General features: G+C 41.4%; 1 protein-coding gene across 1 annotated transcript in view; it reads right to left on the bottom strand.

Moving 5' to 3' along the window:
- The window catches only part of LOC138350214 (uncharacterized), a 94,155-nt gene that overhangs the window by 13,136 nt on the left and 66,643 nt on the right, over positions 1–14,376 (bottom strand). Inside the window, exon 4 of the mRNA XM_069300562.1 lies at positions 1,520–1,696. Coding sequence (XP_069156663.1) covers positions 1,520–1,696 — 177 coding nt within the window. The remainder of the gene's footprint in view (positions 1–1,519; positions 1,697–14,376) is intronic.

Genomic DNA, 14,376 nt, shown 5'->3' with positions numbered 1-14,376 from the left:
GGAAGGAGTGAAGGAGGCAGACGGTACCGGAGGGAGGGAGGGAAGTAGACAGTTCAGGAGATTCTATCTGTCTGCCTTTGCATATCTAGTGCAAATTAGAATCATTTCAACCCTTGGCAACCCTTCATTCTTTCCAAACCAGAGGCAGACTTGTTCCGTTCTATTTCCCATGTAACTAATACCAGCCTCAGGAAAGTACATCTATTCCATATTATAGGTATCCTATGAAACCTCGAACAAAGAGTCGCTGTCTATATATCTTACTTGAGACTTCTCAGCAGCCTAGATTTCTCTACCTTTCCTGTTAAGTATCATCAAGGCCCTACCTGCGGCTCTCTCCTCGAACTCTTCTCTGTCAGGTGAACCGCTGCCTCAGTCTAACACGTCGTTCTGTCCCTAGTTGTTACTAGGGAAGGCGTTAGAAATATAAAAATTAAAGCACATAAAGTTTCCTGTACAAGATATGAAGACAAATATGTCTTCTAAAAAAAAAAGATATATGTACTTCTCAGTACAAGATTTAGACCTTGAAGAATGTTACGGTGACCTGAGCAAGTCATTGTCTTGCATTGTTTTTAAATCATTAATGACGAACAAAGTACTGAAATTGTGGAGGGTGGAACATGTGATACAGATTTTAAGGAATGAGGATATATCATTTGTGTCGAACTGTCGGCCAATTACCTTAAATTAAAATTGAAGTAAATGTGTTTAGTCGATGATCGCAAAAGCCCTTCATTAACATCTTAAAAAACATACATCAGTAAAATGTTGAAAATATGATTATACAAACAAAACAGAGGACTCAAAATCTTTGCAAAATGTTTAAAGATTATAATATTTTCTTGCCTTAAGATTACAGTGTTCTCTTGCTGAAGGGTTAAAGACTTGGACTAGTGACGGCCCACTCCATAGTTCATTAGCAAGTTGTGTTCGAGCTCTACAACCACTGTGTCAAGATCGTCATACTAAAAGGTAATGGACGTCGCCTTAAGGAGTGCAGGAGTGGGGACTACACACAGGATAGTGTGTGGGGAAGCATGGGGGGGGGGGGAGTGTGGACTACACACAGGATAGTGTGTGGGGAAGCAGGGAGGGAGTGGGGACTACACACAGGATAGTGTGTGGGGAAGCAGGGAGGGAGTGTGGACTACACACAGGATAGTGTGTGGGGAAGCAGGGAGGGAGTGTGGACTACACACAGGATAGTGTGTGGGGAAGCAGGGAGGGAGTGTGGACTACACACGGGGTATAGTGAGGGACACGGTTGGGTAGGGGCAGCTTGCAAGAAGAGAGTAAACACATCTATGTGACAATCAGGAGAAGCACTGTTGACCTTGTCTTATGAAGCGTTGGTTTCTGATGGTAGGTAATTACTAGTGTTTGGTAATGTTTGTTTACCTCTGACGTTGTACAGTGCGTTGTACTGTGGTGTATTAGTTAGACGAGAGACATTGTTAATGTGTCAAGTTTTGGTATAAGCTGTTCTTACTGTAACTTTCCTGCCGTTAATACTCACTGACAGTGTTGACAAAAGCGAGGTACTCAGCGTAGGTGTTGGCGTCAGTGAAGGTAGCCAGGTCGCCGCCCCTCGCAGCACAATACTGACGAGCAGCGGCCCAGGGGAGCGGGTCACCAAGAGCCAGCAGCAGACACGTCTTCCCTACACTTGTGTACGGGGACGTGCAATGCTCCTCTGTAAAATAACCGATGTTTTAAATGATGTATTTTCTTATATATGTTTACATATATGGTTACACATCGTTGAGGACTGAGTGCCTAATAGACTTGTCGAGGTTCTCCTCGCAAATGACTCACTGCACCCAGGATGAAGCCAAAACTCCTGAGCAATCAGGTATAAGGGAAAGTGCCCAAAAGTGCCGCTGGGAATCGATCCAGGACCAATCGCTTGTGCGCGGACTTCACAGCAAGTCACAAAAACATTAACAGTGCCGGTAGTGCAGTGGATAAAACACTTACCCGGCGCTTCGCGAACACTATGGACGGGGTCGTATTCTTGCCAGGGAGGACTGACTGGGTGCCAATCCTTAACTGTTGCCTCTGATCACCCAGCAGTGAATGGGTACCTGGTTGTTAAACGAATTGGCGGGTTGTATTCCAGGGAAGAATTTGGATTAATAACCTGCCCGAAATGGCACGCATGCTAGTGACGTCACCGGGAGACCTGGCCCTGTGCTGGCATGCAGAACTACACAGACTTTTGATGCGAGCAGAAATGCGTCAGTGAGCTCCCGAGATTAGAGGTTTTGGGAGCCTCGCTCAGTGAATTTTAAGCAGCCATCGCAGTCTACCATTCTCGCAAAAGACAGTGTTCTCCTGGGGAGTACGAAAAAGTCATGTTTAGTGGCCAAAGGAGTGCCAAGAATTTGAGGATATTAGTCGGCGACTGAAGGTGTGCGACGACTCTGGGAGGGCAAATCTGGCGCCCATGAGTCCGTTCTAGTACGACGTGCAGCGCTGCAGTGACTGGGTCACATCTATTGAGGTTTTGGAGGGAAGACACTGCATCCGGATCCCTGAGAAAACGTCTCGTTGAAGGAGCGTGTGTGTACAGTGACATGCTCAGTGACCACTGGTTGGACCAGTTGGGAAAACCCGAACCCTGGTACGGTGAAGATGCGATTTCTCCACGACACATGAGGACCTGTAATACACTACCAGAATGTTGACCAGACCACACACTAGAAGGTGAAGGGACGACGACGTTTCGGTCCGTCCTGGACCATTCTCAAGTCGATTGTGATTGTCAAGTCTCAATCGACTTGAGAATGGTCCAGGACGGACCGAAATGTCGTCGTCCCTTCACCTTCTAGTGTGTGGTCTGGTCAACATACTTTAGCCACGTTATTGTGACTCATCGCCTGCACACTACCAGAATGCCGAGAGCTACCTAGGACCCGTGTACCTTCTACCATCGGAGGATAGCCATCGTGGACAGGAGTGATTAGGATAGATCATTATTTCGCTCCCAATACCCCTTGATATATAGGCCGGTACATATATATGTCATTAGTATATTTTCTTATTATGTTAGAGTAGAGTAGGCTGTAGGTCAGCCAGTATTTGCTACTGTTTGGAGAAGACAGTCTGGGAAGGTGTGAGGCAGTTGGTGGACTAGAAGAATACGCCGACTGAGCTGTCATCCTCGAGAGGGTATGACTCCCCCATGAACAAATCCACAAGGGCTGTGACGACGATTCGAACCTGCGTCCGAGAGCATCTCAGACGCTGCCTTAATCGACTGAGCTACGCCATGGTCAAAGGAGTTGAAATCGAAGATCTACTGAACTTACTGGATCCTGCAGCCTCTCTGAGGCACAAACAAGGGTTTTACACAACTCCCCCCCATGCACTCGAGCCATGTCAATAGGCCGTTCTCCCTCTTCGCCCTTACTTCATTACACACAGAAATCACAATTGCGTGATGCATCAAATGAATAAATCCACAAGGGCCGTGACAAGGATTTGGTGCATCACGCAACTGTGATTTCTGTGTGTAATGAAGTAAGGGCGATGAGGGAGAACGGCCTATTGACATTGCTCGAGTGCATGGGGGAAGTAAGCACCTTTCAGGTCAATCTTAGAAAAAATTGTCCCCATGCAGACCTCTGACAACAACTCATCTATCTTGGGTAGAGGGTACGCCTCACAGTGTATGCGGTTATTCAGTTCCTTGAAGTCTGCACAGATTCTCAAGGATTTCTGATCTGCCTTCAACACTGGTACAATTGGGGCTGCCCACTCACTATGTGTAATTGGCTCTAAGATACCTTCTTCCACATGCTTTTCCAGGGCTGATTCTACCAACTGCTTGTAATGAAACGGCACTGTTCGTGCCTTGAAAAATTTAAGTGAAGCCCCACTTTTCAGGTGAATTATCTGCTTCCACCAGCAGTACACCGAGAACTTCAACAAGATCTTGTAGATCTGAGGCAAAGTGAAATTGACACCAGTAATTCTATCTATCATCATACTATCATGCAAGAGGAGCCACACATCTATGGATCATACAATAAAATCAGCAGACTTCTAGATGTTACTATTGCTCGGTTACAAGTATCTCTGGGAATTTTCATTATCTGCCGATGTAGACAGAGATCCAAATGTAAACTGTGTCAACAAAATTATTCGCACACCCTCCATCATATGTGATGGAGTGCGAAAAGATACGTGAATTTAGAGACAATACTATAACCAAGGTTCCAACGATGTGCAAATATTTCATTCAAAATGATCTGCTACCAGAAATTTTAGCCAAATATCCCCAGTTTGCTAACTGTAGGAAGTAACTAAGTGATTGTAACCTATCCACCGCTGCCCACTGGATGGGGGGCGGTGTGCAGGACAAACATATCAATTGTGACACTAGCTCTCCACATTTGTCAGTTACTTAATTTAGAAACAGTACTTGTGGTCGATCTCGAACCCATTGTTGATGTGACGACTTATATTGACTTGTAAATAGCTCATCAAGATTGTAACTTGCTTAGCTAAATGAATTGTGGGGTTCAGTCCCTGAGCCCATTATGTGCCTCTGTAACCCTCTCCCCTACCGCCCACAAGATGGGTATGGGGTGCATAATAAATGAACTAAACTACCTCCACTGAATATTTATCTAACATTTGCTCGGCACTTTTAATTGTTTTAATTATCGACAATTCATCTAGGCCCGCCAAGAAAATTCCCACTTTTTTCATGAGATCCTAACCACATAGGCTAGGATTATGTGAATCCACTACATAAAAATCGTGGACAATTTATTTTCCATTATAACCTACTTTTGCCGACACCTTGCCATAGACCTTAATCGGTACATTATCATAAGCACTTAATGATTTTTACCAGGTTTTACATTCAATTGCAAGGTATCTGCCCAAGCTCTAGACAATGTTGACACTGCAGCACCAGTGTCCAGTTCCAAGGGAACTAACTTCCCATTAATTACAAAATTCACCACTTGTTACTTCACTGAACATACCGTTTCTTTCAACGAATATAGTCGGTTTTCCTCACCTGCAGCTTCTTCAGACGATTTCCCTTCCTCTACTGCCTTGACCACAGTACTACTACCTCTTCTTCCTGCATTCCCTGGTCGTCTCCTCTCCCAGGCCTTGCTGTTCCTGTTCAGATATTCCTTACACACTCTCTGCAAGTGTCCCTCCTTGTTACAAAAGTTACATATATATATAGGCACTAAATTTGCACTTGCTACTTATGTGATTGTATCCACAGTGTTTACATCTGGTCTGGCCCTGTACGACCATAATTTCCTGAGTAGAAGTCTTACTTCCAAAAACCCTTTCCAGGTTCAATATCTTCTCGAGCACTGTCCATGATATTATCGATTGTAGATCCAAGTTTTCTGCCTCCAGGTTATGGAAATAATTCTCCTTTTCCACTGCCATGAACAACAGGAGCCAGATTCACGAAAGCACTTACGCAAACACTTACGAACGTGTACATCTTTCCTCAATCTTTGACGGCTTTGGTTATATTTATTAAACAGTTTACAAGCATGAAAACTTCCCATTCAAATGTTGTTATTGTTATAAACAGCCTTCTGGGGCTTCGGAGCTCATTAACTGTTTAATAATTGGAAACAAAGCCGCCAAAGATTGAGAAAAGATGTACACGTTCGTAAGTGCTTGCATAAGTGCGTTCGTGAATCTGGCCCCTGGTCACTAACCCTGCCGTCCAACCGTGCTCCGAAGTTGCAGTGGTTAGCCAAAGTCTTCAATTCCGCATATAAATCCTGTACGGATTCCTGCTGCTTTTTCGTCCTCTTCAGGAAATCCATCAAACTCCTGTGATATGATGGTTTCACCACATACTGACGTTTAAGAAGGGCAATCAGGTCTACATAGGTCTTCGTGTGGGATAGCTCAGGTGCACACAAATTTCCGAAAACACTATACTCTTCAGAACCCAGTGAAACCGTTAGAGAGTACCGCTCTCTTGTTGGCGTCCTCCTAAATCTCCCGGTACTGAAAGTTTGCTTCCAGCAGGCTGAGCCACAGGTCCAACGAGATCTTGGCAGTGTTTAACGGCTCCATTGACATGAGCAGCGCAGCCATGGCCACGGTGGTAGCACACTCCACTGTTGTATGCGAAGCGTCCACTCGTCCACACGACGTACCCTGCTCTCACTGGATCCTCAAACCACGTCTCGTACCCAGGCTCTCTGCCCGAGATGTTTAATCCTCGTCGCCACTGTTATGGTTTAAAGCTGAAGAGAAACAATCTTCGTCCACATGGTTTTATTCTCATCCAATAACAAAACCACAAAACAATTATCAGGTACATGAAATATTATTAACAAGATCATAAACAAAAGAGCATCTGCTCCAAACATGCTACCTCCAACATCTGTAGTACTCAATCCCAACAAATATCTTGTCCCCATTGTTGGGAACTATTTCCTCTTCTCATTTGACCAATTCTCTTGAATTAGTTAACAAATTGAATAGTGTTCCTGTCACTCCTGATTTATAGTTAATCAGTTTTGACGTTTGTTCTTTGATTAGAAAGGTGCCAGTTTATGATATTCTTGATCATCTTGCTCATGAACTAATGAGCCATGTTTTACCACTTTCTGTTGAAATTGTTGTCAATCTTGTTAAGTTATGCATTAACACTTTATGCGGATCAAGACATAACCTGGAGGCCTGTTTCGGCTACCCGCTTCCACAATGTGGACATAAAATTATGTCCTCATAAAAAATATTTGTATAAAATTCAATTTTAATCCAATTTACTTTGGGTTTGTTTCAAACTGCGCGCCATGAGGTTCTCTTTCTCACCATTAGGCTGCATGGTACAATAAGTTCATGAAAGGTGTAGACCACTTCGATCAAATGGTATTACCATATTACCAGGAAAACTCACAAATGGACCAAAAAGATAACGTTTTATTTCCTGCAAATGACATTGCATAATGCCTTTGTTTTGTACAAATACAACACAACTGATCAAAAAAAGCTAACATTGCTACAGTTCCACGAGGTGGCAATTTGGGCCCTATTGCGCTGGGACCCGGAAGATTGGCCTCAAACAGCAACAGTATCTCAACACTTGCGGCACGCTCCAGACATAAATGATGTCACAGGTCCTGCCTATGCTGACGCCATGCAAACTCCCGGACCATCTGGTGTGAGGCGACCTTTGTTCACTTCAACACCTCTAGCTGAATGTGAATTTACCTTTAATAATGAGTATTATTTACAGACTTTTGGAATGACATTGGGGAAATCCTTTATCGCCATTGTTTTCAAACTTGTACATGGAATTCTTTGAAATTAAATTTGTTTCAAAAATTACCCCTGGAATCATTCCATGGTTTAGATATGTTGATGATATTTTGTGTATATGGCCTACAGATGTAAACACAGACGAATTTGTAGCTAAACATAATGATCAAGTCACCTCTATAAAATTTTCTATGGAGACTGAAATTAATAAATGTTTGCCATTCCTAGATGTACTTATTCATAAGGAAGATTTTTTACTAGCTTAGTGTCTACAGAAAATTACTACAGCAACTACTACTTACTACTACTACTACAGCTATGTCAATTAAGGCAGCCTGTGCCTGTCAATTAAGGCAGCGTCTGGGATGCTCTTGGACGTACGTTCGAATCCTCGTCACGGCCCTTGTGGATTTGTTCATTTGATGCATCCCGCTATTGTGATTTCTGTGTGTAAAGAGTAACATGTCTCACCGAGCGCATGGCGTATATATACGCCATGCGCTCAGTGCCTTATGGCATACCCCATAGGGTTCCTGTCACCCTATAGCGTATATATACGCCATAGTGTGCTAGGCACGATTCAAACGGCCGGCGGCTACACGGGGTTCACATAAGCTTCTTCAGGGCTCTTGTAAACAGACGCCATGTTTAAAAAAAAATCGTGGGCAATGTTCTCAGGTGTGAGAGCCTACAGTACTGTGGGAGCAACCAAGGCTGGTGCACGCAGCATGAGCTAACAGCACTGCTGTTCAGCTTGTGACCACAGCATCGCCTAAAAATGTCAAAATAATATGTAACTGCTATTATTTAGCGATGACAATATTACAGATTACCCCTGACTGTGATAAAAATGACCTGGATTGTGATAATAGCAGAATTGTTGTGATAATAGAAGGATTGTTGTGATAAAAATGATTAGGATTGTGATAATAGCAAGATTGTTGTGATAATAGCAGGATTGTTGTGATAATAGCAGGATTGTTGAGATAATTAGCGTTGTGTGGGAGGAGTAATGCTGAGGGAGGGAGGGAGAGTTCTGACTGTGTGGCCACCTGTTATTGTCTGCATTCACCGTACCAGGTCAGTGGTTAATTATGGTGATTACAAATGTAGATACATATATATAAAGTGTGCATTAGCGTAATAACTGCAAAAGGATTTTGTTAAGAGGAGTCATTTGGGTGACGGAGGTGGCGTTGTCTGTATGACTTGTCAAGCTGTGTAGAGGGTGGCCACTATGCTCTTTGGGCACCCTACAAACTTAGGTGTACAGTTACGGTGCGTACAACATGTAGATACATATATATATATATAATGTGTGTATATAGTGTAATAACACTACAAACAGAATTGTTGAGGGAGAAATTTTAGTGCACCTGATCTTGAGTGTGTGAGGGAGGCAGCCGCCAGCTGACTGTGTGTGTGTGTAGCGATGTCTCTTAGTGCCTGAACTAACTATATCATCTTAGTTGTACAGTTGTGGTGAACAAAACATTTAGATACTTATATATAATGTGTGTATATAGTGTAATAACTGCAAAACTATGTTTATTGCTTTAAGAACATAATAATTGAATCACTAATAAGAACACCATACTTTTGAGTATTGCGATGATTCACACATCTATATAAATAAAAATGTAAATGTTCATTTGTTCAAAATCGCTAATCTCCGAAAGTTCATCACCGATTGCTTTGACATTTTCACACAACGTCCCATTCGAATCCAAGCAGGTTTTTATATACATACTATATAGATGTCGCGTCTGTGAGGGGAAAAAACGTCCTTTTTTCGAAAAACTGTGTTTTTTTCTGTGAGTCAATTCTTCGAAACCCCTTTACCGATTGTTTTGAATTTTTGACACAACGTTGCATTCGATTAGGCGGGTGTTTTTATATACCTACTATATTCATACCTCATCTGTGACATTAAAAATAATTCATTTTTATAAAAACTGCACTCTCTGTTAGATGTAAGAGCAACACACGCTGTAAAGTTCCGAAAGTTCTTCACTGATTGCTTTGAAATTTTGACAACGTTCCATTCATATACGTGCGTGTTTTTATATACCTACTATATAGATGTCACACCTGTGACAGGTAAAAAACATGCCTTTTTTTTAAACTGCGTCATCTGTTGCACATATGAGCAACATAAGCTATCTTCTATACAAATACAAATGTAAATGTTCGTTTGTTCAAAATCGCTAATCTTTGAAAAGTCTTCACCGATTACTTTGAAATGTTCAAACAAATGTTCCATTTGCATACAAGTGAGTTTTTATATACATACTATATAGATGTCATGTCTATGTTGGGAAAAAACATGCTTCTTTTGAAAAACTGTGTTTTTCATGTGTTTTTTATGAGATAAATCTTCCAAACCACTTTACCGATTGCTTTGAAATTTTGACACAAAATTGCATTTGAATAGGTGCGTGTTTTTATATACCTACTATATACATGCCAAACCTGTGCCAGGAATTTTTTTTTTTTTTTTAAATCAGTGCCATCTGTTACACGTAAGAGCAACGCACGCAATACTAAATATGTTACGATTTCATTTCAATGTTTCCGATTTCCATGATAAATTCCATTTTCATTGATTTCGATATATTTTCATTTTGATTTAATTTTTTTGTGTGACATTGCATTGGAATTGAGCTGTGTTGTTTACCATATCGTTCATCTCGTGAGTATTATTTTCTTTTATATTTTTTCATTTTTCATTTCATTTTCTAACTTTTTTCTTACATTTCAGTGATGGGAACATCAGATCACTTGATGTTCCCAATTTTCTGATGGGAACATCAGACCATTTGGGAAGGCATCGGACGAGAGAGTGGGGATGACGAGGGGACGGAAGTGAGAGATGGTGGGGAGGACGAGGGGACAAGGGAGGGGGTAATGGTGGAGAAGGACGAGGGAACGGGGGAGTTTGGGATGGTGGGGAGGACAAAGGGACGAGGGAGGGCGGAATGGCGGGGGAGGATGAGGGGATGGGGGAGTGGGTACTGGTTGGGAGGACGGTGGAGTGAGGAATGGTTGGGAGTACAAGGGGACGGGGACTGGTTGGGGAGGACTGGAAGACAGGGGAAGGTTGCTGTGGCTCAGCAACACACATGCGTTGCTGAGCCATATAAATGTAATATCAAATATCAAAATATGCTCTATTTTATAGAGCATATCTTGTTTAGCTTCATAAATTATTTTTAATGCTGTATATATTCCAAAATAATTTAATAATAAAGAAGTACTCCAGAAGGTCTATTCGAGGCAGCTCCTATAGATATCTACACAAATGTCATTCATATACATGTTTATATAAATTACCAACTACACCATCGTGGAAATAAACATTTTATTCACTTGGGCACTAGGATACTCGTGTGGGGAAGCCTACCAGTGATATATTTGATTATTATTCTAAGAGATTGAATTTATTTCTTCGACTGTATTTTATAATTTACCGTCACTAGTAAACATCCCTTCACATATTTTTGGGGAGAGGTTATTTTATTATTATTTAAAAAAAATTAAATTACAATTTTTGAAATTAAAATGGTTATTTTTTATTATTTTAATCTTACTGTTATTAAACGGTAAATTTCAGCTAAGATGTTAAATTACTCTACAAGTGTTCAGTTAAAGTATATATTGGCCTCAACTGTTTCGGCAGTGTTGACTGGTCATCACACATCAGACACCCCTGGACACATGAATTCCAGTGATTTTTGGCATCTGGGTGGTCCTTGTGTGGCCAACTCAACTATGTATCATGTGGTCACACCCACCCGAAGATATAATACACCGTAATATCTGATGACTACATGTTTGAACAGGTGTTACACATGAACTTAAATTATTATAATAATGAGGCTTACCCTTGTGGGTGTTGTCTCTCTACAGCATAACCATAAATTCGTACACTAATAATGGCCAAAATTATGTGTAATAGAAATACTGAAAGCTGATCTTCCCTTATTATGACGTTAGATTGTCTCAGAAGCAAATATTTAGTAATTGGAGTCACACTGCTTTTTAGGACATGCTTTGAGTAAATTTGTGTTATGGGAGGCCCTCTGTCGTCGGACTCTAAGTTCACAATACCTCTTAATATGGCTGCCTCTGTTTACAATAGCTTCCTCTCCCTCCTCCCTCTCCCGATGTTGTAACATTCGAGATTCAGATAGAAGAATGGGTTTATGTATTTGTGATACAAATCTAACTCTTGTGTATGACCTTGAATATGTAACCCTGTTTTCTGTAACTTTTGTATGACTAAATAATGTATATTAACAACATTTGATGGCTGTTACATTAGAGTTTGAATATGATGTCGAATTTTCCCACATAATTCTGAGGAGGGGGGGGAGGGGGAGGGGAGAAAAACAAGCGTCGAAATCCAATATTTAAGGCTGCTGAACAGTTGATCGCTCCTCGTCAGAATTATGGTAGTATTATTTAAGTTTCATATTGTACTGTCGTGCGGCAGTTCTTATTATTATTGCTGCGAGGGACCCCCTTGCACCTTAAAATGCAATAACTGTGTCGATCGATCCAAAGCCCCAGATCCTTTTCAAGTTTCTTAGGGACGTTTTAAAAATTCATTCCGAACGTTTCGGTTTGGGCCACTTTGACCCAGTACTTTAAGGGACTAGGGAATTTATATTTGATTGCTATTTTCTTTAGGAAATAAAGCACAATTTGTGTGACGCCTAATAGTTTGTTCAGGTCAGAGTACCAAATAGGATAAATAACCAAAGTCCTGGGTGGGTCTGGTATTTCAGTGGGAGCACTGACATTGGTATGAATGGCTTGTGGCTTTTGTTTAAGGCACTGGTCACTGACTAGCCACTGAGGTCCACGGAACCACATCTCAGTTTTGGATACTTGTTTCAACGTCAGGCCTCTAGAGCCTGTCAGTCAGTCCCGCAGTCAGCAGGATTCTCTTATTTCCTTTATGCAATTGCTCATGTAAGGAGTTTTGCTGTTGTTATTTTCGCACCCACTGTAGTACTGCCTCATTATCTGACTATACAACTGTTTCGTCAAATGTTACTTAAGGTTTTGGTCAGATAATGAGTCAATCTTACTCCTAGCAGTATGGCTGTTAACTCAGGTTGTGGCAATGACCTGCCACAGTTGCCAATGGCAATTTGATGTGAGCAAATTTGCCTGCTCACCTGTTACTAGGTAGGCTACTGTGCTTTAAGCCTTTCTGAGGCTTCACATAACACATGAAGCTTAATTGATTGATTTTGATGTACTGTTTCTAGCGAACTTGACAGACTCTAGGATACTTAGATTCCTCACTAACCCCTGCCATTTTTCTTCCAAGACAGGTGTTAGTGGATCATCCCAGTCTATCTTCTCTTGTCAGCATTCCTGCATTATCAACGTCCCATTTATCAATATGGGACTTAATAGTCCCAATGGGTTGTTGACTTGGGATAATAGTTTCCTCATTGTTAGATTGGCAGTTTCTGGTTCCACTGATTTTATTATTAATTGGTCAGATGTTGTTTCCCCTTCGACTCCTAATGCTTTAGTCTTATGAGGTACTTGGTAGTCTGGAAATTCTGACTCAATCAGTTCATTTAATTTTACAATATATGAGGTCCATGACTGGAGAGGCACATTTGCTCCAAACAGCTCTCGATTGACCTCATTATATATGTTAAGTAGTTCCTTATCACTGCTAATTGTTCCTTGGAAGTGTTCTACATACAGGTTATTGCTAATTTCAGTATTATTTGGGCAATTGGACTTCTTCAAATGCATGTCTAAGGTTGCTTGAAGCAGAAACGGCGAAGAAGTAGCTCTAAAGAAATCTGAAGGAAGCCTGTATGGGATTAATTCACTGTTTGGATTACTAGGATCCTTTATCCATAGGAACTTGGTGTAATTTTGGTCCTCTTCTTGGAGGCCTATCCTAAGAAATGTCTTACTTATAACAGCCGTGTATGCATAAGTCCCTATGCCGAACTTTAATGGCACGTCATACAGCCTTTGTGTCAGGCTAGGGCCAGTTTGAAGGCAGTCATTCAATGAGATACTATCCTGCCTGGTCTTGGCACAGCAGCTAAATATTTTGTAGGAGGGTTAGTGTCTGAATTTTTCAGTACTTTAATAATGTCCTTAGGGTCATCACTGGTTACAACTTCGATAAATTTGTTATCGAGTTGTTGTTGTATTATGTCATGGTACAATTTCAGGTTATCAGGTTGTCTATTTAAGTGCAACACCTGAGACCTTAATTGGTTTTGTGCCATGAAATGATTTACCGGGGGCCTGACAGCTGAGTGGACAGCGCTTCGGATTGGTAGTCCTGAGGTTCTGGGTTCGATCCCCAGTGAAGGCGGAAACAAATGGGCAAAATTTCCTTCATCCTGATTACCTAGCAGTAAATAGGTACCTGGGAGTTAGACAACTGCTACAGGTTCTTCATGGGGGTGTGTAACAAAAAGGAGACCTGGTTGAGGACCGGGCAGCATGGAAGCTAAGCCCTAAATTCCTTTTAAGATAACCTCAAGATAGTTGAGGATGATTCAGCGTCCATGGTAGCCTGACCTAGTATTGGTTGTCCATGTAGACATCTGAGTCCAGGTATTGTTTGTATGTCCATTCATCATCTGGACTAGGTTGTTCAGGGACGATACCAAAGGTGACTAGATCCCATAATTTAAGTACTGGGGGAACAAGCTCATCTTCAGACATGTTTCTGAATTTAAGTGGTGACTGTTCTCCCTCTAGTCACGTAACTATCAATGGGTTGACTTGTTAGTTGTCTACAGGGGTGGGTTGTTTCAGACTCAGTACTGGGCCAGTGAGCAAATTGCCTCCCACAGACAATAACAGGTTCATTCCATGCCTTTTAGTTTGTCCAGTGATGAATTTATGATAATAATCTACACCTACAAGGAATCCATTGTTGGAGAGGTGGTCAGACGTTATTTTGTGGTCAGCCAACTTAATTCTCATTGAGTGTACATTCAATATTTGTGTAAATGATATATTTTTGTGTAAATAATATATTTTTGTACATAAAATAACATATTTTGTGTGTAAATTATATATTCTGTGTATAAATGGCATATTAATGTG

This window comes from Procambarus clarkii, chromosome 44, assembly GCF_040958095.1.
Source record: "Procambarus clarkii isolate CNS0578487 chromosome 44, FALCON_Pclarkii_2.0, whole genome shotgun sequence".
In the NCBI taxonomy this organism is placed as follows: Eukaryota; Metazoa; Arthropoda; class Malacostraca; order Decapoda; family Cambaridae; genus Procambarus; species Procambarus clarkii.
This window is presented reverse-complemented; position numbering and strand designations above follow the sequence as displayed.